This window comes from Argiope bruennichi, chromosome X1 (assembly GCF_947563725.1).
Source record: "Argiope bruennichi chromosome X1, qqArgBrue1.1, whole genome shotgun sequence".
Taxonomy (NCBI): domain Eukaryota; kingdom Metazoa; phylum Arthropoda; class Arachnida; order Araneae; family Araneidae; genus Argiope; species Argiope bruennichi.
In genome coordinates, this window is record NC_079162.1 from 118,076,762 (window position 1) to 118,103,258 (window position 26,497).

General features: G+C 27.9%; 2 protein-coding genes across 2 annotated transcripts in view; one reads left to right on the forward strand and one right to left on the reverse strand.

Moving 5' to 3' along the window:
* Window positions 1-11,172, forward strand: part of LOC129958217 (laminin subunit beta-1-like) — a 58,112-nt gene extending 46,940 nt beyond the window's left edge. The window contains exons 24-31 of the mRNA XM_056070499.1: window positions 239-474; window positions 1,347-1,535; window positions 1,830-2,018; window positions 2,670-2,833; window positions 4,166-4,307; window positions 4,981-5,157; window positions 7,003-7,159; window positions 8,154-11,172. Of these exons, the coding sequence (XP_055926474.1) occupies window positions 239-474; window positions 1,347-1,535; window positions 1,830-2,018; window positions 2,670-2,833; window positions 4,166-4,307; window positions 4,981-5,157; window positions 7,003-7,159; window positions 8,154-8,293 (1,394 nt within the window). The 3' untranslated portion in view covers window positions 8,294-11,172. The remainder of the gene's footprint in view (window positions 1-238; window positions 475-1,346; window positions 1,536-1,829; window positions 2,019-2,669; window positions 2,834-4,165; window positions 4,308-4,980; window positions 5,158-7,002; window positions 7,160-8,153) is intronic.
* Window positions 11,173-12,178: 1,006 nt separating this feature from the next.
* LOC129959471 (uncharacterized) overlaps window positions 12,179-26,497 on the reverse strand; it is a 73,791-nt gene continuing 59,472 nt past the window's right edge. The window contains exons 5-12 of the mRNA XM_056072315.1: window positions 24,655-24,910; window positions 23,416-23,565; window positions 20,893-20,959; window positions 19,867-19,913; window positions 18,414-18,492; window positions 16,767-16,947; window positions 15,697-15,840; window positions 12,179-12,369 (exon numbers count right to left, since the gene is read on the reverse strand). Coding sequence (XP_055928290.1) covers window positions 12,259-12,369; window positions 15,697-15,840; window positions 16,767-16,947; window positions 18,414-18,492; window positions 19,867-19,913; window positions 20,893-20,959; window positions 23,416-23,565; window positions 24,655-24,910 — 1,035 coding nt within the window. The 3' untranslated portion in view covers window positions 12,179-12,258. The remainder of the gene's footprint in view (window positions 12,370-15,696; window positions 15,841-16,766; window positions 16,948-18,413; window positions 18,493-19,866; window positions 19,914-20,892; window positions 20,960-23,415; window positions 23,566-24,654; window positions 24,911-26,497) is intronic.

Below are 26,497 nucleotides of genomic sequence, written 5' to 3' on the forward strand. Positions count from 1 at the left end.
ACCATTCATAGAATGCCTGCTAAAGATTTTGAAAATTCTTTAAATATGTGGATTAATTATAAATTTCATACTGTTACTTTATTTTATACTTAAAAAGTTTGTAAATTCTGAAAAATCATTCTCTTATTTATGTTGAAAATGTGTCATATGCCATTAAAAAAATAGCATAAAACTATTTTTAGATAATTCTTCTAACATTCAGTTTACGTGCATTGAACTAACATAAATTTTTTCATAGGTGCATTCAATATAACCAAAGAAGCAAAAGCACGTTCAGATGCAGCAGAGCGTAAGGTAGAAGATACTAGAGCTGTTGTTCATGAATCCGAAGGCCACCGTCGTAGGACGGAAAAATTGTTAGAGAAAGCAACAAATTTATATAATCAGACCTACCTGGATAATGAGGCTGCTTTAAATAAGATTGCTGGGAAAATATTTGCAATTGAAAATGAAATACCTGGACTGAATAACATAGTAATTATCATTTGTTTTTATTAAAAATGTATTATTTAATGTTTGTTAACCCTTTGTCTGCTAACTCTTCTAAGTTGAAGCCTAAGTTCTAAGCCGGCAGTAGCGATCATTGGGGCTGGATACTTTTTCGTACAATATAGATCTAGTCGGCGGTGTATTAACACATTATATTATAGTGTACATTTCAATTAATATTACTTTGCTCAGTCCAAAAAGAATCCTACATTTTTTTTAAAACTTTCAATATATATTGTTTATTCACTAATTGTAAAGTTTTAAAGTGCCATTATTTGATTATTATAATGTATATATTTGAATATTATGTTGAAAAATTTAACAAATAACGAGTAAGTAGCATAAATACTCTATATAAACAAAATGTTTCTTTTAATAAAGAAGAACAATAGGAGAATTAATAGTTCAGTTGTGTATGGTGAATTTTAAAATAAGTATCAACACATAATCTGATTTATACACTTGCGTAGAGTAGCCCTTTTTCTTTTATGTTTTCTGCAGACAACACATTTTCTTCATTTCAAATTATCTGCTGCATTTAAAATTTTCTATATGTCCAAATTTTTCGTCTATCCATCAGACGAAATGGTAGGCTGAATCAAATTAAATAACAAAAAAGTGGTCATATAAATAAGATTTCATTTTTGTCTCAACGAGATATAAGACTTCTACGATTTTTGGACATATGCAATTATAATAATTTCTGAACATATACTTGAGACAGCAGTCAACAGCCAGAGACCTCGCTGGAGGCACATATGCGCCCATAGCAGTCAAAGGGTTTAATAAGTTTTACATTTATTCAGAATTAATAATTAACTAAAATATATTGATACCTTTTTATGATTTTGTTTCAGGTTTGTGATGGGCGTGGAACTGTTACTAAGTGTGATTCTTTATGTGGTGGAGCATTATGTGATAAATGTGGGGGGCTCAGTTGTGCTCTTGGAGCGGTCACTAGAGCTGATAACGCATTTGATTTAGCAAAGAAGGCTGAAAAAGAAATACGAGAAAAAGAGGAAAAATCTAAACAGCTGTTAGCTGAGGTATTTTTATTTCTTGCTTTGTTAAAATACTTATTCTAATAAGTTATTTACTGTGATAAATTAGTTGTTGAGAAATGAATTGACAGTTTAGTAATTTTATGTAATTTCATTTACAATTATTTATATTAATAATTGTATATGAATGTGTCAACTTCTTGCGATTTTTTTTTGTTGTTGTTGTTGTTGTTTGAGAAAATTTTAAGAATTGAATTTTAAGATTTTTCATTTGTTCAATGTTTTTTTTCTGTCATTGTGATTGTTTATATAATTTCAAAATATTTGATGTTTTATTAGGTTGGTGATAGCAGGAAGCATGCTGATGAAGCTCTTGAAGAAGCTAGATTAGCTTTTGAGCGTGCTCAAGCAGCCAAAGATAGATCTGAAAATGCTACTGCAGCAGTAGAGGAATTGTTAGATAAAATTGAACAGTTTCTTGAAGCTGGCGGAGCAAGACCAGCAGAAATAAGAGAATTTGCTGAGGAAGTACGTTTCTATTTGTCTTTCTTTTTCAGGAGGATAGCTTTGTCTTATATTTGATTAACATCTATTATATGTTTATCATAGACATTGATTTCATTTTATGCATAGGGCTGTTCAAAATATAATCAAGATTTTAATCATTTTTAAGCAGTATTTTTTTTTTTTCTGACTGAAGTCAGAAAATGGAAATTTAAAAATACCAATAAAATACTGAACACTAATATTGTATTATTTTTTTTTTAAATCTCAATTGGCACATGAGGTTAGTTTTCTAACAATAGCTAGTGATTTTTTTAATAATTAGCTTTTAAAATGGTAGGTGAGAAAAATCTAACATTCAATTTTAAAATAAAGCTAAATTTTCGCTGGGTTTTTCTATACTAATTTTTCAAGATTGAATTTTTTAATTCTGAATCTTTAAACTTTATCATTTGCAACTTCAATAGTTGCAAATGATAAAGTTTGTTGGAATGCTCTGTTTTTAAGAGCTGGAAGCGACTTCTCATAAATTTTTAAAATTTTGTTTTTAGGATTTTTTTATCTCAAAAATTTTATTTCTCTTAGTGGAGTTTTTTATAAATTTTTGTAGATGTTTGAATTTTGTTACTGTAGGACTCAAAATTTGCATGTAACTATATCTATATTTTTTTCTAGTGCTTGCGGCTTTCTATTTCTTTGGAACCAGAACAAATTACTGGGTTAGCTCGACAGATCAATGATACAATTGCTAGTCTAACTAATATTGATGCAATTTTAAATGCCACTGCAGGTGATTTGGCTGAAGCTCAAACTTTAAAAACTAGGGCTGACAGGGCAAAGTGAGTAATATGTTGTTTTATTTATGTATCATATGAATGTTTAGAACTTTAATAATTAAATTTATGAACATTATTATAAAAATTTTTGTACAAGAATTTAAATATTTGTTATTTTACATAGTGAACTACCAAATCCTTAAATAGCAAATCATTAAATATCTTTCAAGATGGCAAAAAAAAAATGTATTTAATTCTTAAAACATTTGTTTAAGATGATGGATTTATGTTGGAATAAAATATATCACACATAAAATTTCACGGATTCCTGCATTTTCTGAATCAAATTTTATGATTCTTGAAATCGGTTAATTTTCTTTTATGTAATAATTTAAAAATATTTTTATTATTTCAAGTATATTTTGCATAAGTTTGTTCTTTTTATTGCTCAATTGATTATACTTATTTTACTTCTTGCTGTTTATATTTGGCGCGATTTATTATTTTATGAGGTTCAGTTTTTTTATGTTCCTGACAAGCCTGTGCCATGTTTGATATATTAATTGCTTGGTTCTTTGAATCTAATTTTTCTCATGTTTTATGTGTATATTTTAAGTATAGCTTGAGTAATTTAGATTTCTAACCTTATCTTGATGGGTTTTATAAAGGTTTACTCAGATTTTTCTTTTAATGTTTGCATTACATATGTTTGGGTATATTAGATTTATTGCAAAAGTATTATAGTTTTAATCATACTATTCACATACTAACTTCTTAATCATACTATATCACAAGTGAAGAACTCTCAAAAAGTAGTGCAAACCTTTTCTTCCATCGACATGAAAGTAAGAGAAAGCACTTTCAGTGAGAGAATTCTCATTTTCGAGAGAGATATTTTGAGATATTGTTTAGCCATAATGTGGGGTTAGTTCGAAATGTCGAAGTCTTAGGACCTAGAGAAGTGAATTCAACATACTCTAAAATTATTTGATTTATTTAAAAGTTGAGGTAAATAAGTTAAGTTTTATATCTGGGACATTGTTATTTGGATTAATTTCAATTTCCAGTTTAAAAAAAATTTAATCAAATTTCTAATTTTTGTTCGAAGGGTTTTAAAACATTAAATAGAATTTTTGATATATGTGTTGGAGGAACTTTAAAATGTAATGGCTGGCATTACATTAATTATGTATCAATATATTTTCTACCATTGATAGTTTTGGAAATCTTCAAAATAATATTTTTCCTCGGATAAAAAATGAAATATACGTATTCGTATTAATTTTGAATGAACATGTTTAGGCTCGGATTTGATTTTGCAAGAATTTATTCGTATTCTCAGGTGCATTTTTAAAAAAATTAATTGATAACTGAGGTTATTGTTATGATTTGCAGAGAAAATGCTGAAGCAATTCTTGACACTGCCAAACAAGTGCTTGATGCATTGGAAGAAGCCCAAAAGGCGCAGGAGAAAGCAGAGGCTGCTATTGATAAAGCTAACAATGATATTACTGCAGCTGGTCTTGATCTTGCTGATGTAAGTTCTTTTAAGTTTTTTGAAATTTTTATTTGGAATTTCTATTTTAATTTATGGTGAATGAAGAATACCAAGTGCTTCCTTGTTGAATTTTGATTTCATTGTTCTAATTGTTCATAAAGTGTCATTTTAATTATAAATGTACATTATAGTTTTCTGAAGATTTAAAATTTAAATCCTCAGAATAAATTTTCTTCGATTCATCTTCATGGCAATATTTATTCTCATCCTAGATGCTGCCATCATCTAGTAAATATGTTTTACTCATAAAAGGGTTATTTTTTATTCGTTCATTTAAACATATTTTCAGTGGTTTAACTTATATTTGAGTATTTTTGATGCTAAATTTCTTGTTTTTATTTATGTAGATTTTAGCAACTGATCAAATGTAGTGTAAATAATCAGAGAAAGGTAGACACAACAACAAATAAGAAACGTTTATCTTATTTCATAATCGATATGGGAAGTGTTGTTGATCTTTTTTATGGCGGCAGGACTTTTGACTCATTTATTAAAATCTATATCAAAATCGAGCTGCATCTTGGTCTTGAGAATCGAGCATCTGCCCTTTGATGTCGCAACACAGCTATTAAAAACCACATTATTAGATTGGATAGCAAGTTTAATTTATATCTGGTATTTCAGTTTCTTTTCTTTTCTTTTTTTCTTTTAGATTGCCCAGGAAACTAGAGCTGCACAAGAAATTGCTAATAAATCAGTTGATGACATTCAAAACATGCAGGATAGGTTGGATACACTGAAGAAAAAATTCACTGAAAATGAACTAAATGCGAAGAAATCTGCAGTTGAAGCCAGTGTTGCAGGCAAACTAGCTGAACAAGCTGAAAAAGTATGTATTAAATACTATTTTTATACATAATGCAATTTTTTATAGTTCTTAGTTTTCAATGGATTACTTTCAGTTTTCTTGTTTATCTACAAAAGTGATGTATATTTATCTATTCTGATATATTACATAATATATCTATTTTTATATACTACAGAATGTTTTTGACCAATTTAATAGCTTGTTTACTATACTTCTGACTGTATTTTTTTAATGCCTTAAAAATCACCTTTGCATGATTTTGAATTGTTTTTCAAAATTTTTGTTTTTGGAAATAAAATATCAATAATATGCTACTAAATTTGTTCTCAAATTTTGATTTAGTTATTTAGATTTTTCATTAAAATTAACAATTTGTAAAGTCAGATGAAACATGAACATTTTTCTTATTTGATTAATCATTCATTTATAGTATGCCCATCCTTGCTAGTGATATTCCTAATTTTATTTTATCTGAATCCCTGGCATAATATTCATTATTTATTTTATCTAAAGCACTGGCTTGCCTTTCATCATTTATCTTTATCATGATTGGAATACCTGATAAACTGTGATGCAAACCTATTAATTTGTGGTTGTTAACTCATTTTTAAAGAGGAACTGTTTTGTCTTGTATTAAATATAAAATCTGCAATATTTAAACAGGAGTTTTTGAGAGAAATTTAAATTTAAAAAAAAAAAGAAAGTCTGATCCTAATACTATACGAGCTGAATTTCAATCTGTATTTGTAGTTTTTGATATGGCAACATGTATTTATTTATTTTAGTCAAATATATGTTGAGTTGCATTGAAATTCACCCCTTCCTCTTGCGTTTTTTATAAACTCGAATGCTTTAATTTTTCGCAACGCACCGAAATATACAGGCATTCATTCATTTATTTTATTGTAAGCTGTTTATGTGAATAAGTTTGAAGGCCTCTTATTTATTTCCATTAACTTAACACATTACATTCTAAGCAAATTACTGTGGAAATACTATTAAAACTACTTAATGCTTGAAAGATGGTTATATAAAAAAAATTTAAATTATTAAATTTCAAAATTATTTTTAAAAAAAGTAATGTTACATGATTTTATTTTTATTAGTTAACTAGTAAGGTAATATTGTATATATATGATAATATTATCAGTTACAGTTTTTTGCAGATAGGAAATGAATTCGAAAATCTTACTTGTTCAGAAATTTTGCTAGAACCTTATGTTTGATAATGTTTTTGTTTGAAAACGCTGGTTCTGTAACCAAATTTGTAGATTAAGAATTTAAAATCTGTAAAATCTTTTGTGTTGAAAGTTTAATTTTAATAGCATCCAAACTAATTTTTTGTCATAGTTTAAAAAGCCATTGCATTGTTAGTCAATCCAAAATTAATGTAACTGCATTTGAAAATAAAAGCATGTATTTGCTGCAAGTTTCATGTATAAAAATGGAATTGAAATTGCTTATGTTTTATTTTTTATGTACGATTCTTGTAGAATTATAAATATTATTTATAGTGTGTTGTTCACTTTCATGTTGCTTCATATGAAAAATAGCCATGTATGCTACATATACTGTGTATGATTTATAGTTTAAATTAAAACTATTCATTTACTTTTTTCATGTAAAAACCATTTTAAGTTTCAGCTTTAAACAATATAAGGCTTTAAGTTCTGTGGATTCCTCTATGGAATTTCTTGGAATTTTAGCTGTTAGGAGTCATAACTTTTCTCTTTTATTGGTGATCTCGGATTTTTTTTTCCACCTAATCTTCCTTGTCTTAATAATATTGAATTGTCTAAATGATACTAACTAAAGTGTTTTTTAAGTTGTTATTAACATATTATTATTTATTATTTTTTACTTTAGGATGTACAAGACTTGGAAGATAAGTATAATAATGCTTCTCGTGCATTGGACAATAAAGCAAAGATTAGTGGTGCAGCAAAGGAAAGAGCTGATAGACTTAGGGAACGTGCCAAAAAACTTGCAGAAGATGCTAATGGTCGTTTGAATGAGTTGCAAGGTTCGTAAATGTGTTTTGTTTTGCCGTATTGTTCAAAAGTATTTAAAGGAATATGTTAAGGCTATAGCAATAATATATAAATTAAATATTTTTTAAAAAGTTTTTTAAATTTTATGATTAAAATTAAATATTTTCTGAGCTAGTATTGAATTTTTTATCCGAAACTTGTTAAAATTCAGATTATAATTAATATATCCATACGTTTCTATTTTTTACACATTTTTTTTTTTCTTCTAAAGATGAAAATTTGTAATCTATTTTTACTCGCTCCCTGATTTGCCAGAATTAATGCTATAGTGTGAACTTGATGACAATACAATGTTTTGATATTATCAGAAAGTAATTATCGTTTTATCATTGGATTTTATTTAGTTTAGATTCAATTTAAGAGGTGCAATTTGGTAGTGAATTCGAGAAAAAAAATTATTACAAGGTTTCATAATATTTATAATAATAAATTTTTTATTAAATGACTAACAAGATAGAGTAACATGAAAAGTTTTAGATCATATTTTATTAGTTAATCAATCAGTTGAAGAGAGGTGTGTGAGTGTGTGTCTCATAAATATGACCTTCGAAATAAGATCATTAAAGCAAGAAGTGCTCAATTATATTTTAATAAAAATCACTTCAAAACTATAAAAAATTCCTAAACACCCATTAAAAAACAAAATTTGTTATAAAGATGATTGGCCATTTTTTCAATATGCTTAGAGTATTTTTATGTGCATTGCACATTTTCATACTTTTGTTTGGACCTCCAAATTTTTAATAAAAATTTTGTCTGCTTTTTACTAGTTTTAAAAATCATTCTTAATTACATAATTTTCTTATTTATCTTCCAAGTCAATCATTGCGAATGATTCTTGTCCTGTGAAATAATTAATTTTTTACCTTGTCAAATATATTAAAATTTTCCTGAATTTTGTTTTAGTGTTCTATTATATTAATTTTTTATCCTGGGTCGTTTCTAAATTTTTGTGTACTATAACAGGTATGGAAGATGACTTTGATGAAAATGAAAAACGGTTGAAAGATTTTTCAAAAATTCTGGACGAGCTAAATAGAGAAATGGATGACCATCTTGCTGTTATTGAAGAAAGATCCGGCTTCTATCGTGATTGTCAGACATAAAAATAAAATTATTTTAAATTTTGTCAATCCAATTTGAAATTAGAAGTTTTCTGTAACTAACGAAGGACTTACTTTAGAATTTTTGTCCTGTTCTAATTATATGGTTGCTAAATGCTACTAATTGTATTAAAATTTTTCTTGTTAACAAATGTATAATTAAATTAATGAATGTGTAATATAGTCCCTTTTAAAATTTGCCTTCTGTGAAGGAGCTATTTTATCCTCTGTTGAAAATTATGAATAATTCCTGTGAATTATCCGATCCTGTATAAATTGAATTTTTAGTTTAAAAATTTGAACGTTCAAAAAAGTGATTTGATTTGCTCTTCATTCATGAGCATATAACTTGCAGACTGAATAGTTTTTTTTATTTGTTTAACTCAAATTATTACCACCATACTTAAAATATTTCCGTTTTAATTTGCAAACCAGTTTGACAATATCTACATGTGCTTTTCATCCGTTTACTTTTTGTTAAATAATACCAGCTCTGTTTGGAACCCTACAACTACACATTTCCATTTTTACATCAAATTTGTATTATAAACTTCTGTATTATCTGTAATCAAAGTTACTCATTAATGAGCTTATATGTATTATTTTTGCATAAAAAGTCGTTTCCATTGGTACATGGGTATTGCGTTGTAATTTCTTAACCATAATATTGACTGCTGTTATTTATAGATTTCAAACACAGAAAGTGTGCACCAAATTAAGGAAGTTATAATAGGATAGAGTTGGAGAAAACTTGTAATCTTTACAATGATGATAAAAAAATGTGGTGTAGTTGCCCTCTCTCGATGATATGTGAAAGGTTTGTATGATATATTGGCTGAATTTAAATCAATTTCCCAAGCCCAATCAATATAAGACTTTCCTGAATTGCCATGACTTTTAGTTGACTTGAATTTTCATACCAACGGGTCTATGGTCAAGAATAGTTTTCGATGTTTACTTTGTTGACTTGTCCATTTTTTGGGTGTACATATATTACACATGTTAGTCTTATATATGTGTATTGTGTTGTCGTTTTTTGTATTATTAAAAAAAATCTTATTTCCATATTTGCGATTTGACATTTTATATTCATTATTTTATGTTTCAATGAATTTTATATTTGTATTGCCTAAGTAAGGAAGGCTATTTTAATGGTGTTCTTGTGCCTTCATTTTCTGCTTGGATACTTAGCTTTCTTTTATAACTGTAATTTTCTATTCGTGGCAGCTTAACTAAAGATATTTTTACATTCTGAACTTAACTGTTAGTTAAGAAGTAAAGAACAATTTTATTGTTCTTCTTTTTCCATTAATGTTTCATGCCTTACTACCAAAGCTGAGATGTGCTAGTTTTGCTACAAATGATTAAGTTGAAGGCTCTTTGATGTTTGACAGATTTTTTATTTCATTTTGAATGCTTTACAATTTTTTTTTCTAAAGATGGCATTTTTTATACTTAAATGTTGTGATGAATCACAAATGTCCTATAGTAATGTTTTTAAATCAGGCTAAAATACTAGTTTTGCTATTGCTGGTGCTTTTATTGATATGTATATAGATTCTTAAACAAATTCTCTCTAAAATACTGAGGGATACTTGTTGTTTATTTGGATGACAAAGAATATTTTTACTCGCCGTTCAGTAGAATAACTTTTCTTCGACTTGTAAGAAGGGCGAGACAAATAAAATGCTATAGCTTAAAAATCATGTACCTGGTTCTTTAGAATTGCTTCTCTTCTATGCCTTACCTTCACACAGAAAATAGTATGCAGATAGTAAATCAAGAAGTATTTATTTTACATTGTAGGGAAAAGTGCCTTGTTGTTTCTTCTGATTATTATTAGATGTTTGTTCTTCTCCTCTTACAATTTATTGGTCTGTAGGTCATGTGTCTAGTAAATATGTGGTTTACAATCTTCTGCTATAGCATTTCAGAGAAGCATTTTGAAATGCATTGTTAATTATTTTTTGCTCAATGTTCCTAACAGAAAAGTTAATTCGTTTGATTTTTATAATCTATTAATTTACCGAATATTTTTAGTACAACTTATTTTAACTGTGTTGGGTTTTGCTTTATGGACTAATGTAATGCTGAATATACTGTGTTCAAAGTTTGAACAAATCAAATATAATGGTTATTTTCATGAAAAAGAGTACACATCTAGGTAATAAGTGCAATATTAATTGTCTGTTTCTTAAAAGTTTTACTTATATTGATACTCATTTTTTTAATGATTATGTTTTAGACTGAGTTTTATTTAGTATAAGCTTTTATTGTTTTATTGCCATGCTGAAAAGAACTTAAATTGCCTGCTTTTTTTTTTTTTTTTTTTTGTTAATGATTGGATAATCTTTTCTGGTAAATACAAGGAATTTTTCTCTTAAAGACATTTGTTTTATAATCGAAATATAAAAGGTTTTATGCAGCAAGGCTCATGTTTAATAGTCAATGGAATATTTATATTTTAAATGCAATCAGTCGTTCTATGTACTGCAATGGGTAGGTGTTTCATCTTTTTGTGTAAATTATATTAATTATGCATTTATTTTCATCTTCGCAATATTTTTATTTTGTACTCTTAAAATAAGTTTGTATATTCATGTATGTAAATTATATTTTACTAATGATCTGATGTGACTTTTTTTGTGTAAAATTTCTGTTTGACGACTGCCAAAATGTTTGCCCCTGTAATATGTGATGCCAAACAAATATAAAGCTTACTGTTCCTTTGTGCCAAATCAAAACTTTTATAATCATACCATTGTGTTGTACTCATTGTTTCAAATAATTTTTTAAAAGTTAACACTTAAAATGAAATGTGATATGCACATTCTCACTTTTTTAGTGTTTTCAGTGTTTTGAATAAAGTAAATTCATATCAAGTTGAGTTATTCTTTATTTTTGCTTTTTACTAAATATTAATTAATATTGTTCCTTGGGATTATGCCCTTTTTTATTCATTTTATACAGAAAGGAAAATTTCTTCGGGTTTGTTATTAATTATTAGATATATGACATTAAATTTCTGTTAAAAGTATTAAGGAGTGTGTTTGAGGGAATTAAGTATTAAAGATGTTAACTGATTTCTATTTAATCTAGAAGTTCAATTTTGTTGAATTATAATTTTTCCACACATTATTTTAAATTACCTTTAATACCTTCTTTTCTTTATATATTGATAAAAATGCTTTTTTCCTGACTTAGGCAGTTTTTAACTAATCAGTTCATTTAAAATCCTGTAGCTTTTAAATTAAACTTTCTGATTATTTGATTTGTTCTTGTTTAAATTTGATTCTTTTGTAAGTCATTTGGATATACAACCTTTTCGAAGTAGTTGTAAAATTTTAATTATTGACTAATCATTACAGGGGATTGTTTAAACACTTTAAATATAATTCTGTTTGAAAAACTTTTTACTACATTTATTCTAATTTAGTTTAAATTCTTTCTCGGGATTTATGGCATTTTAAAAGATGATCTCGTATGCTTTGTTTCAGTTTTTATTTTGAAGAAAATTGTTACTTTTGTAACATGTTGTGGATCTTTTTTACTTAAATATGATTAATTAATTTTATTCTAAAACACTCAGCAAATAAGTAGAGTTGCTTCTATGCAATTGGTATATATTTCGGTATTCATATTAATTCGTATATATTTTCTGTAACCGAAATTGCTTAGTTTGCATATTTTGAATTGTTCTGTTCACAAATACCACATATTTATTGTCGTACCTTCGGCTTTATTACATCCATTAGAGTGGACAGTTCTAAATGTATTCAGATAGCAAATCATAAGTGTTTCGTTTTGTGAAAGTTCACCATTAGAAGCAAAAGTTAGAGAACAGGCTGTATTTGATAGATTTATAATTAAAATAAGACATATTCCATGTATGGTAGAAATACAAATACTTTATTTTTGAGATTAAATAGAAGATATTGCAATTTTCGAATTATAATGACAGACTTTCTTCAGTACCTAGTGAGTTTTTTTGGGATTCGCTTTGATGAATGACCACTAGATGACATATATGCCCCACGGGGAGCACTATCCATTTCATAATATGTAGCGTTTGGAGACGTCTGAAAAATTAAATAAATTAATTTCAGTGAAATGATATGTTAGTATGAAATTATTTAGTTCCTTCATTTAACTATAAGCAAGACTATTACTTGCACAGTTTAACACAATTTCAAAATAGAAATTTTTTTTTATAATTTGTGCTGAATCTACTCGTTTTTATTGCAGATATAACCTGCATACGATTAGTTGCTTATATATATTTATATTTCCTTTGTTTTAAAAGACAGTATTTAAAAAATATTTTGCCCATCATTTTCTGAAAAAGTTTACGTGCAGTGTTAAGCAATTGTCTGTAATCCTATAATAATTATATCTGGAACTGGTTGTTTTCTCAGCATATTTTCTGCCTATTAAATTTTTTTAAATTCTGGTATTTTCTCATGCTTTATAGTGAAATTGATATTAACTATTATTTTCGCACAATGTATTGGTGCAGCCCTGCTTGCAATTCTCTAAGTACTGTCGCGGGGTGGGGGGGGGGAAGAGCCACCCAACTTTATTTTGCTGTCAATCATCGCATATGAAAACTAAAAATACCTTTTAAAACTAGTAACATATACTAACAAATTTCATCCATAAGATTTTCGTAGAGGATTATCTACATATTTAAAATTGTTCGAACGTTAACATTTTTTACGGAAACATACTCTGTTTTATAAATAGAATCTGCATGGAAAAAATATCCAAACTACTTGATTAATATATCATGATTACATCGGGGAGATATTTGACATTTTCTGTTAAGGAGTTGTTTTTATATTTAGATGTGTAAGGATTAAATATTCTCCGAAAGTCGGTAATACTACTTTTTAACAATTGTGACACTTTAAAAGCATTCTTTGAAGTTTCAATCTGCATAGCAAAAATGTTCTTTTCTCCATGTATGCTAAAATGTTTACAGTGAAAATTCTTAGGAGAAGTTTGATTCTTTTTCCGCAAAGAAATATCCAAGAGCATTCAAATGTTGCTTAATTTACCTCCTGAAGCTGAATCGTTATTACGCTGAAAGCATCAAAATAGGAAATTTTATTGTATGAGTGAAGAAATAAAATAGAATTTGTTTTATATTTTTAAAAAGAAATATTAATTTTAGTGTTAAAATTAGTATCTTACCGATAAAGAGAGAAAAAAATTAACTGGTTTTATTATTTTCCGCTTTATTCTTGTATTTCATTATCATTATATATTATTCTTAACATCATCGCTTACTACTAATAAGTAGACATGAAATGATACACCACTCTAATTTACAAGCACATAAAAAAGTAGTTCATTTTATTCACTGATAAATGTAAATCAGTTTTCTTCCATTCTTTATCGGCTTCTTAGCGTTCTATACAATTCATTATATGAAGAAGCATATACAGGATATATGCTCGTTATTGATGTGGAGCGCAAATCGTAGAACATTATTTTAAATGTTCATTCCTTTATTCAACATATTTTTAATTTCCGTTATTATTGTATTTTCTTCAGCTATTATTTATCCCATATTTTACTGCTTCTAATATAATTAGAAATGTTAAAGCAGATATAATTATAGGAATACTTATTATATTTATATAAATATGAGTGTAATTATTGCATAGGATGTCTTTAAAAAGTACCTAGTTAAATAATCCAAAATTTATATTAAATTAGTAATTTTTGCGTAATATGTATGTAATTTTACCATCTGCCCTTAAAAGTTTAAAATCCTTTTCCAAAAGGATATAAGAATAACACTTTAATGCGCTTAAAGTGAATTAGTTGAGATTCTTCATATAATTGAGGTCAAATAAAAAATGATTGCAAGAATTTTATTAAAAAAGTTACTTATAATCTCTTGGATTCTCTATAAGTATTAAAAAAATATTAACTTAAAAATAAGTTTCATTTGAAATTTTGTTTAATTATTTTGTTATAAATCGTTTTTTCGTAACGTGAGCAAAACTTTATTTTCCAAGTAATTTATTCGTTTCGACTCTCAAATTACATGAAATTTATTATCTTAAAATTTCATGTGATTTGTTTCTACCATTTATTCAAATATTATGCAAAAGCTGCGTAATTTTGTACTTACTAAAACAGAGTTATACAAAAATTTCAATAAATATTTCTTGAATCATTAAAAATATTTGAAATTCTCTATTTTCACATGTGTGTAGGGAATAAATGCAAGATATATTTTGAGGCCAAAAATTTAATACTAAATATGCTATCTAATACCGTTTTGATGCCTGGATATTTTTATACCACTTATAATTATATACAATATTATAATAGTTACAATTACGATAGATAATTTTATGAAATTTGTGACTTTTGTAAGAAATTTTGAGCACATAAACTAATATCGATAATTTAAACAAACACAAATGGCTCTTTTTTGTTACAGAGTATGGGGTTCGTTATGCATGAATTATAAAGTGAAATAATTTGGTAATTAAATAGTTACAATCCTATAAAACATTTACAAGGAAATAAAATTCACATTTTTAAAAATAAAATCTTATGTTTTGCAAGTAACATTATAAGAGACTATCTTCCACATTTAAAAATAGCAAATATCAATAAAATACTATGGCAATGGAAAATATTATTTTTAACTTTAGTTTCATATTTTTTGCCATTGATGAAATATTTTTGTATATTCTTGTATAACAACAATAAAGTGGAAAATTTGATTCACAAAATGCATGAGTAGTTGCATTTAAATATCAAATAAAATATTATCGGCATTTTGAGATTCGTGAATGCGCCCCTAAGTGCATTCTTTTACAGGCAAAACAAAAAACTTAATGTAATGGAAAAACTACTTTTAAGAACATTAGTTTTGGCTAGCTGAAATTTTGTATGCTCCCCATAAAATGACTTTGACCTTCGGTTTATGACCAAATTTAAGAGTGTTGCCATTAAAATTTTTTTAACTCTTTTCCCGTTTTAATTTACTTTTTTTTATGATAAATATATTAGCAAAATGTCTAGAATACCTTATATTTTCATAACAAAACAGAGTTGAGGTCAATAAAAACTTAATTTCTTAAGACATGAATAAATGTCTAACATTTTATATTAACATTAAATGATCAAAATTTTATTTGCTTATAATTTCTAAACTAATAGACCTAGACTAATAAAATTTGGTTTCTGGGGAAAATTTTCGAAGAAGTTTTAAAATTTGATGATAAAAATGGATGTTGCCTTTGGGAATTTTGAAGTTTGTACTTAATTCAAACTATATAGGGTCCTTTACGAAATTTTTATTAAAAAGTCTTTAAGAAAATTTGTTAATTCCTTTCTAATGATGATAGATGATCTAATTGTAATAGATTAAAATTACTCACTCTAGGAGGTGGTAAAGCTCTTGATCTGGGTCTAGTTCGATAATCGTACCAAGATGCTTCTTCGTCGCTAAGATGCTGCTGAAATCGATTTGGATATCCTGGTTGTTCAAGAGATGTCGAAGCATAAGGATAATCCGAAGTTGGCTGCAAAAGTTAAGACGTAAGGATAAATATAAATGAGCTGTCGAAGAAATTTATAAATTTATCCAGATTATAGGAAAATTCAATATATAAACGTAATTATTGAATCAAAAATTCGTAGATCTATTTAAAGATCTAGGAAACTGAATTTCAAAAGTCTAAGTCTCTGTAGTCTGTTCCCCCTCTTCTGAAATCTCTGGTAAGAACTCGGCTAGTTTTTGAAAAGACTTTCGGAGAAAGTAACAAAACACAAAAAAGAAATAGTAAAGTTTGAGAAGACAAATATGTTTTTAAGATAAAGAAGGCTGCCCATTTATTGGCTGAAGAATAAATACAAAAGTCACTGATATATCTGATAACAAATATTTAAGCTTAGTTCTTTTCAATAACTTTTCTTGGTTATTAATTGCTGATTGTCCGTGATTTTTTTAAACATTTTTAAGACATGCAATGATAACAATCTCTTTATGCTTATAAATTTCGGTTATTTAACATTTTTTTAAATAAAAATGAGTGTCACTTTATGTAATTATTCTGATTAATATGTACTTGTTATTAATGAAGTATTATTAAACGATTTAGCCAGATCAATATGTATTTAGATTATGTATGATTCTCGTTCAAATACACCTTTGGCTTTATGCCCTGGAAAATGAAAGTTCGGAGGACACATTTTGCCAGATAAATTAATAACCTCAAGTGATATTTATCATTATCCTATCCAAATTATCTGAATATCCGTTTATTTCAAAATCATATCCATAAAAAGAAAATTAATTCATTTTGCATTTTTATGAAGGAGGATTATACAATGAATAAATTATATAACTGCTATAGAAAGATAAAAGATATCGAATTTTTAAAATTCTTTTTGGGATTTAGACAGAAATAGAACTTCCAAAAATAAAAATATTTCACTAATAATTTACCATTGATACACTTTTAACTACATCCGAAATGTGAGCCCATCGCATCCTGTCTTCCATCGTCAAATTGTATGGATTAATATTTGCATTCATCATGTTGCTGATACAGCTGAATGTATTATTGCTGTTGTAAGAGCGTGAAGACAAAACCTCGGCTTTCTGCTGTTGCTTTTTCCATTTTCGGCTGCATTGGAAAAGAAAACAATGTTAGTATTTTGTTTGAAACCTGTACAAATGCTCAATTTTTTATTGAAATTTTTAGTGAATCATAATTTTTTTTCTTTAACGAAATACTTAGGAATAAACTAAATTCAATGCAAAGAAGTGTTGCTCCATTCGGAATCTTTTCCACACTTCCATAAACAGGGTGTGCCAAAAAGATTGAAAGGCGGTTTAATTCTTTACCTATTAGAGATAGGTGGGCACTATAAATTGCAAAGTAGTGCAAATAAGGCATGGAAATTTTTGAGACACCCTGTATTTTATTTTTTTCTCTTTGTTTGGAGGGAATTTACTTTCAAACAATAATGCAAAGTAGAAAACTTAGATGTCCAGTTCATCTGAATTGCGCATCCGACAGATGTTCAGAAGTGATTAAGTCTGGATTATGATAGGCAATACATCTAGAGAATATTCTCATTTCAGAAATAATCATCTGCCATAGAGAACTCTACTACATGACAGAGCGTTCTTGTCTATAAAAATGAAATGAATGATAGATGGCCCTTTGAAAGATTTTATTAACCCTTTAAGATCTGCTTTGGATTGTGAGTTTTGCTTCACAGTACGATAATGAGTTGTGTTGATGAGTTCTATAGACGGTCATAAATGGGAACCATGATCGTTTTATATATAATTTTTATATGGGAATGAATCTATGCATAATCTCATTACACTGGGTTAGTGATTTTTTCATAAGTTCGACAAATCGGACAAACTCACTAAATTTTTAACACCAGTGTACATAAAGATATGCTACAGATTTCAAGAAAATCGTTGGGAATCTCAAAGTTCACACAGATAAAATTTTTTTGATTTTTTGAATTATTTCAGATGCACAATGTTTTCAGATTACTTAAAATTTATACAAAAAAAATCGAACTATATGTATTGTACGCTTTTTTATGAACATTGAATTTTTTTAGTTCTTCCTCAGTGGTGATAGGTTAACTTATACCCACTGTGTCGTATTTATATGTTTTATTCATTTCTTAATTGAATTGTTGGTTCATTTTTGTGATTTCTTTCTTTTTTTAAAATCTTTTTTTAACATGGAAAAGTAATGGAGTTTTTACATAGTATCATGCTTTATTTAGTCTCATATTAAATATAATCAAATAAAAATAAAAGAAACCAAAAGCAATGTAAATATTCAAATACATTTTGTATAACTTTCTGGTCATTTAGATATCTAATGAAATATTACTCTCAATGTAGGGCCTATAAGCGTTTTAAAATCTTTACTGCCTATAAGCTTTACTGTCTATAAGCCTTTAATCTGTACTGCCTATAAGCGTTTTTTAATCTTTAATTTATATTCTATTTCATATGGAAACAATTATCACAAAATTATCATTTTATAATTTCAAAAGAAATAATCACATCATAATTGTTCAATCTTTTCAACTAAAATTTTAAAAAATTACTCACTTCCAACTACAAAGGCAATAAAGGGTTACTACAATTATAATTATGGCAGCAAATACAGCTCCAACTGAAACAGCAACAACTGCAAAAGAAAAATAAGAATCCAGTATAAATTTAAAATGTGTTCATAAAATCTCAAACATTTTATTTTAGATTTCGCTTCTTCAATAGCAAACAGTAAAATTTAAGTTATGAATAAATTTAATTTTCATTTAAAAAAACATAATTGCTTCATAATTGAAGTTTGAAAAAAATGTAGGTGAGGAGCCATCTTTATAATCTGTACTACAACATCAAATTTCCTTTTTGATATACAGCGAGTACTTTGTAAAACATATAAGAAATAAAAAAAATAACACAGAAAATGAAAATTAGGAGACTGAATGTTTTTTTGCAACATAGATATCTACAGGATAAATTGATAAAAGAAATTTCTACTGAAAATATAATGTGAATTGAGTCATCTAAAACCAGAGATGTGGTGCCAAGAGCGTCTTATCTAAAGGACTAATGAAGTTGCTGTCCAGGCGCATAATTAATCCAAAAATGTCTAAAGAATTTTTTGATTCTAAAAATGATTTACACTCAGTTAATTATAATTTTAAATGTATTAGAAGTAAGTTATGATTAAGTTTGTAACTAGACAAACATTGATTTTGAAATGTCATATTAATATGCAGGTCATTTAAAAAATATTTATACAGGGACATACAGCGAAGATCCTAAACTATGAGCGTAATAGAAGTTATCACTTCACTAAGGATATAATAGACAGCTGCTTTCAGATACCTTTTATTGATGTAGTAATACATCATATTTATTTTGATTACACTATAGAGCGCTATACTAAAGAATCATATATTTTATTGCAATTTGCAAAGTGTAGAGCAATTATCTAAAAAAAACAAAAAACAGTACAGTTTATATTGTTAATGTTTTATAACTTAAATTCCTAGTTGCTGTTCCTTGAACTTGTTGGCCTAGTGTCTATGATCAAATAGTATCTAACTATTGCTGTGTTGACTGATATAGGATGTGTGAAATGTGACTGAAATAAACATCACTCAGAGTATTGTATCATTAGAATTAGAGAACAACAACAAAAAGAAATTAAAAAACAACAACAACAACTAATTGCATTTAAAACAGAGAATGAATGAGAAGCACCCTAAAAGTTTGATCTTGATACTATTAAGTTCGATCTTGGTATTATTATACGATTAATAAAAAAGACAAGTTTTCTGATGAAATATTTTTTTCGTTTCATGATTTTTTCAAATAATATTTTTGTATCTTTGCATACTCAGCGAATTTAAGGACTAGTGACGTTCAGATTAAGGGCTATTTAGCATACGTGAAGATTTTTTAAACAGATTATTAGAACATCAATTTTTCATTTAAATTTCCAAACGATGATTTCTTTCAAGTTTATAACAAATGATAAAAAGTTACTTACTCTCACCATCCAATTCACATCTTCTCCCTATGAAGTTTCCTGTGCAACTGCAACGAATAAAACATTCAAAATGATTTTAAATTTTAATATCTTTCTTTTTTCAACTCGACAAGAGATACATTTTGAATAAATATAAAACATTTAGTGCATAAAACATAAAGAAAGTTTTGAAAATGTCAGTTTATATGTTGCAACCATTCTTAGTTTTGACAACTTTCTCTTGTTCATTTACAGAGATAATACTTTATGGCAACCCAAAGAGAAGAGAATTTCTTAACACAGATGTGATAAGAAAAATGTGGTATTATTTGTATTTCTTTCTTCTTGAATAAAGGGGTACTGATATTTTTGGTACTAATTGGTATTAATCGCTGGCATGCAGTTAATATACAAGTACCAGAAAATCGAATATGTATTTTGGACCCTTTTTTCCGACCGATTGAAACCTAAATTTGATATAGAATTACAAATTTAGTCACAAGATCACATTCGAAATTATTTAAGTCACTGCAATTTTAGTTATTACGGTTACATTCATGAGAAAGAAAGGTCAAAACTTTTCCAGATTTAGGTCAAAATTTGCTAAAACTCACCTAAGTTGTTACGTTTTTGAATTATCGCATTTGCATGCATAAAAGTACAGATTGACAAATTGTCAATCCTTTGGCAGTTTTGGTTCCTAGATTGATAGGAATCTACATTTTATATACTTGACATGTGAACCAAATTTTTTTTTTATCCAACTCTTTACGTTTTGTAATTACCCTATCAGCCTGATAGATTTTCTCTGAATGAATCTCGTTTAAAATTTGATAGAAATCTAAAATTTGATGTAAAATCCATGCACCAAATTTCATCGGATAGGCTCATAGCATTTTTGAGTTACTTTGTTCACAAGCAAACATATTTCCAAAAATGTGTTTTTCAAAGGATTGTCAAAACCTCGAGCATGAATTTTTTGAAGATTATAATATTTACCCATGTATACTTCGTATAAGAAAAAGTAAAAAAGGGACATATTCTTACTTGCACAATTTTTGGTCTTGCACAACGAAGCATTGGCCATGATAGCTGCAATAATCTGGTTGGCAAGCTAAAAAGGAAAATAACATATAGTTTCTTTTCTAATTATTCAGTGCTATATAATATATAAATTTAAATTATATATTACATATTAAATTATATAATAATGTGCCATAAACCTTAATATCAGTACCATATAAATTTAAATTTATTGCAAGGAATGCAAATTTTGGCTTCTTTCAGTAGTTATTATGTTTAATTTGTGATTATTGTTATTCCCATTAAATGATTTTTAAAGAATATAGACGCTGTAAATTCAAAATGCTTCGGAATATTTAGCTAATTATATGATGCTGAACATATTGGATTGTTTGAAATGTTACCACAGTTTTCCGATCATTTACGTTGTAGGACATATAAGGATAATTTAAGCATAATTTAATTAATAGGGATGTCGAACTGCTGCTATGAATTTTTGAAATTAGATATTTTCGAGAAGGTGGCGCTATCGTCAATATTTGTTTCTATTCATCTTTAATATTGGTTTAATTGCGTGCGCTCGGTGTTAGTATAAACATGGAAGATGAAAAAGTGCATTTTCGACCTTTAACGGTTTTTAACTAGCGCAAAGGCAAAAATGCTTTTCAAGACGTTAAAATGATGTGACCTTCAAGATAAAGCCATGCTTTGAGTAAATTTTGAAATTCGATGAGAATAATTTCCAGTTTAAAACCGGCAATGCTTTTGTATGTCATTCGCAATTGTTTTCAACCAAATTAAAGCGCCGAATGAATCGTTGCTAGTGAAATAGCATATACACTCGAAATGCTGAGTTTGACCATTTATAAGATTTCGGTAGTCGCCTTGATGTTTTGTATCCCAGAAACAAAAAGTAAGCTTGAAATAAATCTTAATCCAATCTACGATTTATTGCTCATACATGGTGGAAACGATTCATTTTTGAAACGAAAGTTAACGGGAAGTGAAAAAACGATCTCCTTCAATACAGATGATTGAAAACGGTTTTAGAGGTATTCGAATGGGCCTCCGTTAAACATTCCAAAGAATAATATCCTTTCACATAATGTCATGCATTGCTATTGGTGGAACTGTAAGGCCGTTGTTCATTAAGAATTCCTACTACATAACCAGTAATTGATATTTAAAAGTAACTAGCTGGACAATTTGAAGCAAGCCACTGATTAGAATTGACAAATCATGAGATTTATTTTTCACCAAGATAGCCCGAGAAAGATCTAACCATATCGTCACCTGGATAATTTAAATATGTCTTTGGCCAAAAGGCTAATTTTGTTTAAGCTGAAAGAGCCGGGATATCCTTTATATGTCTCTGACTTAGCGCCTTCGGATAACTAGCTGCTCCACTCATTGCAAAATGATCTAAAAGATAAAGATTTCAATTCTCTAGAGGACTGCTGACAAAAACCTTGTGCAATTTTTTAATGATAAACGGGGGATTTTCTACTTGAATGGGACAGCGAAATTTCCCAAGGATAACAAATCATTATTAAATAAAGTGTTATATATATTATAGAATAAACTTCATTATTGATGTAAAAAAAAATCTTTTCAATTTATCTCCGAAACAGGTGGAAACCTTTTCGAACAATTTAATACATGCTTACATCATGTTACATCATTATTGGTTGAGTAGAAAAAAAATATGAGATTGATTCTATTAAACGGTAATTCCTTTGTTTTAATTTTCACAAAATTATTGATTTTTTTTTAAAAAAAACTACTTGAGAAATGACATGATTATTCTAACTTCTATATACTTTCAATCTTAATGATTCAAAAAAGTGTGAGCAATTGTGATTGCTGCCCAAGCAATCTTATTTAAATATTTTAATTTAATCGATGTAAATGTATGATTTTTAAAAAGACAGACTACTTAAAGCATTTTATTTCAGCCTGTATTATTAAAAATTACAGCGGGATAAAATTTTGCAAAAGTAACAATTTTCCTTATACGTGGTGGAGGGCGAAATGTGAATGTAGAAATACATTTTAGATATGAAAAACATGGAAAACGAATTATAATTTTTAAGGATATTTACAGGAAATAATCTTTGATATATTTTAAAATTTTTCAAATGAATGTCTACTGATCACAATACATGCACTGCAATAGTGACGCAGTACTTGATGTATGTATAGGAAGATAGGCTTCGCATCACGAACTTCTGCACTGTGGCTTTAATTATGGTGACACCATTGGAAATTTCATTGGCAGGTTTGTAAATCAAGCATATCATATGTACCCATAGAAAGTAATCCATACAAATGGGATACGCAGATGTGATAGTCAAGAAATGAGTTTAATAATCCAGTAAATTGGTTCGAAACAGGAGAATTCAGTTAGTTTTCGTTCTCTTAATATAAACCATTTGGCTGCCAATCATTCCTATTTATTGTAAATTGTTACTTTTACATGTTCTACCAATCACAATGTATGCATTTCTTGCTACAGTCTGTGATATATTATTATACAGAGATACCAACCTAAACATTTCCTTCCGCTTCGCCTTTCATCATGCTTGAAAGGATCAATATAGCCAGGTTTACAGCGGCAAATGAAGGTTCCGAATACATTTAAACAAGCTCCATCACCAGCACAATCATTAAGATTGATATCTGAGCATTCATTGACATCTAGAGAGAAAAATCAATGTGAGTTGAAAATATTAAGCACACACGTTCGTTTTTGTTACTATTATATATGAATCTACTCAATACTATTTCTACATTTCTTTCTATTTCGTATAGACTTCAGAATCATATAAATGATCTCTTTTGTTTTAAGACTTTTAATACCAGAAAATTTTCATTTAAAAGTATTTAAAAATGAACATTAAAGGTAGTATACTAGTAGTTGATATTGACTTCTTTAAATTTTATATATGAGGCAAAATTCACAGAAAGATTTTAAACTAATTAGATTGATAGCTAAAAATAATAGCGATTAATGTAGATTCTATTATCTGGCGCTTCTTATTAATGGGTTCTTTGTTTTTTTACTTTAAGAGATCACAGATACACATTTTGTTGTGAAAGGTTTCTCTTTAAGAAGGATCTTTGGTGTTTGGTCATTGTATTGTAATTAACGAGCTAAATTGTTGTATTAATTTGTCTTGATCAAGTCTGGACTGTATGTAATAAGTCTTATTTTAGGAGCTAACGAATGGAATACAAATTTTGAAAACCTAGCACTGAACGAATAGCTAATATATGATACATATGGCGGGAAATAAAATACTGTTGTTTAAGGTTGACATCCCAAGTTATAATTTTACATCATTATTAAATAGAATTAAATTATAATTTCTTTTGATATATGCAACATAACGAATGGAATTCTAAGGTTTCCATGAATTTCACAGGAAAGTTATGCTCAGGTCTCAGTTTGATTTGGTTTGTTAGATTAACACACCATTTTGAAGTTACAAAATGGTTCTGAAGAAGTAATTTATAATTTGGGTCTTGGAGAAATGATGAATATTGCATCTAATCCTATTCACCTTTCTCCTCTGACATCACAGATTAAAGTACAGATCCACATACCCAATGGATCTTTGTAAAAGCGAGATTTGAATCTGCCCCCCCCCGTCCCGATCTCAAAGCGAAGATTCTGCCATTAAATCACTCTAATTCTCAGTTTGAAGTCAATTTAAAAACATTTAGTTCACAGTGACAGTGATTATTCGATATTAACAGCATTTTAAATCAATAAGTTTTTTATACCATCAATATGTTGGAGGGGACTTAAAGGTCCATCAGCGTAGAGTCGACTTTCACCAATATTTCGGTTCCTGTTCTTGATGGATTCTGCAATTTCTTGTCGAAGTCGCAACCGGACAGACTGAGCCCGGGTGGATTCTTTTTCTTCTAGGAAAACGGTAGCGTTGATGATGAGTTTTCCGCCAATGGAGTAGAAAGTATTCACATTCGAACCAAGGAAGGTTCGTGAAAATGCGGTGTGGGTGAAGAGAGTTGAGAGCTAAAAAGAAATACCATACATAAATGTAAAATAAATAGAAGGAGTTATTTACAACATAGATGATTCGTGATTCACATAGGCACGATTTCCCATACAGTTCATTCATGTGATGTCAAGGTCGCATGACAATGAGACTATGCATAACTGCTTTTTTACTATTCTGCGATGTCATTTTCTTTCTTTTTTTCTTTTCTTTTTCTGCAAGATGCGAAATGCATTCTGAGAATTAGCATGTTTGATGCATATCACACCGGCATAGATTCACAGAAAATTTTTATTCTGCATTCCAATTGTGAACCTGATTCAGCACAAATGAAAACATATTATTTTAACAAATGCAATTAATATCAAAAAGAAGTTTTGAAACAGCAAAGAATAATGCAAAAGAGAGGAAATAGCCATTAAATTAGTCACTGTTTATAGAATTTAAAATTAATTTAATTAAAAATAGTTTCTAAAAACACATTTTTATTAGTCAACTAAACAACATAATTTTTTTATTTTAATTATTTCCATTTTTTTAATCTTGAGAGAGTTTTTTTTTTCTCAAAGTCGCGACTAGATGGTACTTTGGATTAGAAATCAAAATTTACTCTAATTAGTGATTAATTAATAATTAGGATCTGAAAATATAAAAATAATGTATTATCATTGCAAATCAAAAATGTGCAAAATTTCAAATTCTAGTATATTTCGAGATGAGTGAAAAAAAAAAAAAAACATTTTAAAAACATGAAATAAGTCAAGTTTAATAAAGAAAAGTTTAGAAATATTCATACATAGTCTAAATTTACTGTAATATTATTATTAATTTACTAAAAGTTCAATCAGAGAATATTGAAGAAATAGTTCATTACTTCTATAAAATTATAGAAAACTAAATTATTATTTCAGTTACTTTTTGTAACTCCTTCGAATTTGATTACAACTATCTTTTATTTTTGATTATAAATCAAACTCATATTATTTTTGAGATAAATTAATAATTCTTTTTTTTCTCCACTATTTGAAATCCAAGCAGTTTATTTTAGCAGTTAGCAATTTGAAAAATACCACGAAAGGAGAATTGTTCGTTAATATTGATCTCATTACTAATTTACTTTAGTGCTGTCATGTTATTTGCAACACTGTATTTTCTTTTTAAGAACATTTACACAGTTTTTTGAGTGAAATAAAGACTATTATTATAAACTTATATTCGTATAACAACACGTGAATTTTATTTTACTGCGACAAAGATCGCGTGACATTTCTTTCAATTAATATTCTGTATAATAGAGAATTTTCATCTTGTGAACTTCTTAAAGCGGTTGAAGTGCGTTTGAATTTTTGTTGCCAGTACCAACGCTTGAGTTTCAAAACATTGTTTATTGGTTATCATAATAAGATTAGAAGGACGCAGTAAGAGAAGAAAATCATTAATTTTAAACTTACAATAATGAATTGATTTACTTGAAAAAATTTAAATTATTAGAGAACTCTAAACGGGAATAAGTAGCTAGCTGGGATAATGATGTGTATCCCATGGCCCCGCATTCGTAGGTCCGATTTACGGCCAAAATTGATGGATTCTTAGGATGCAAGAAT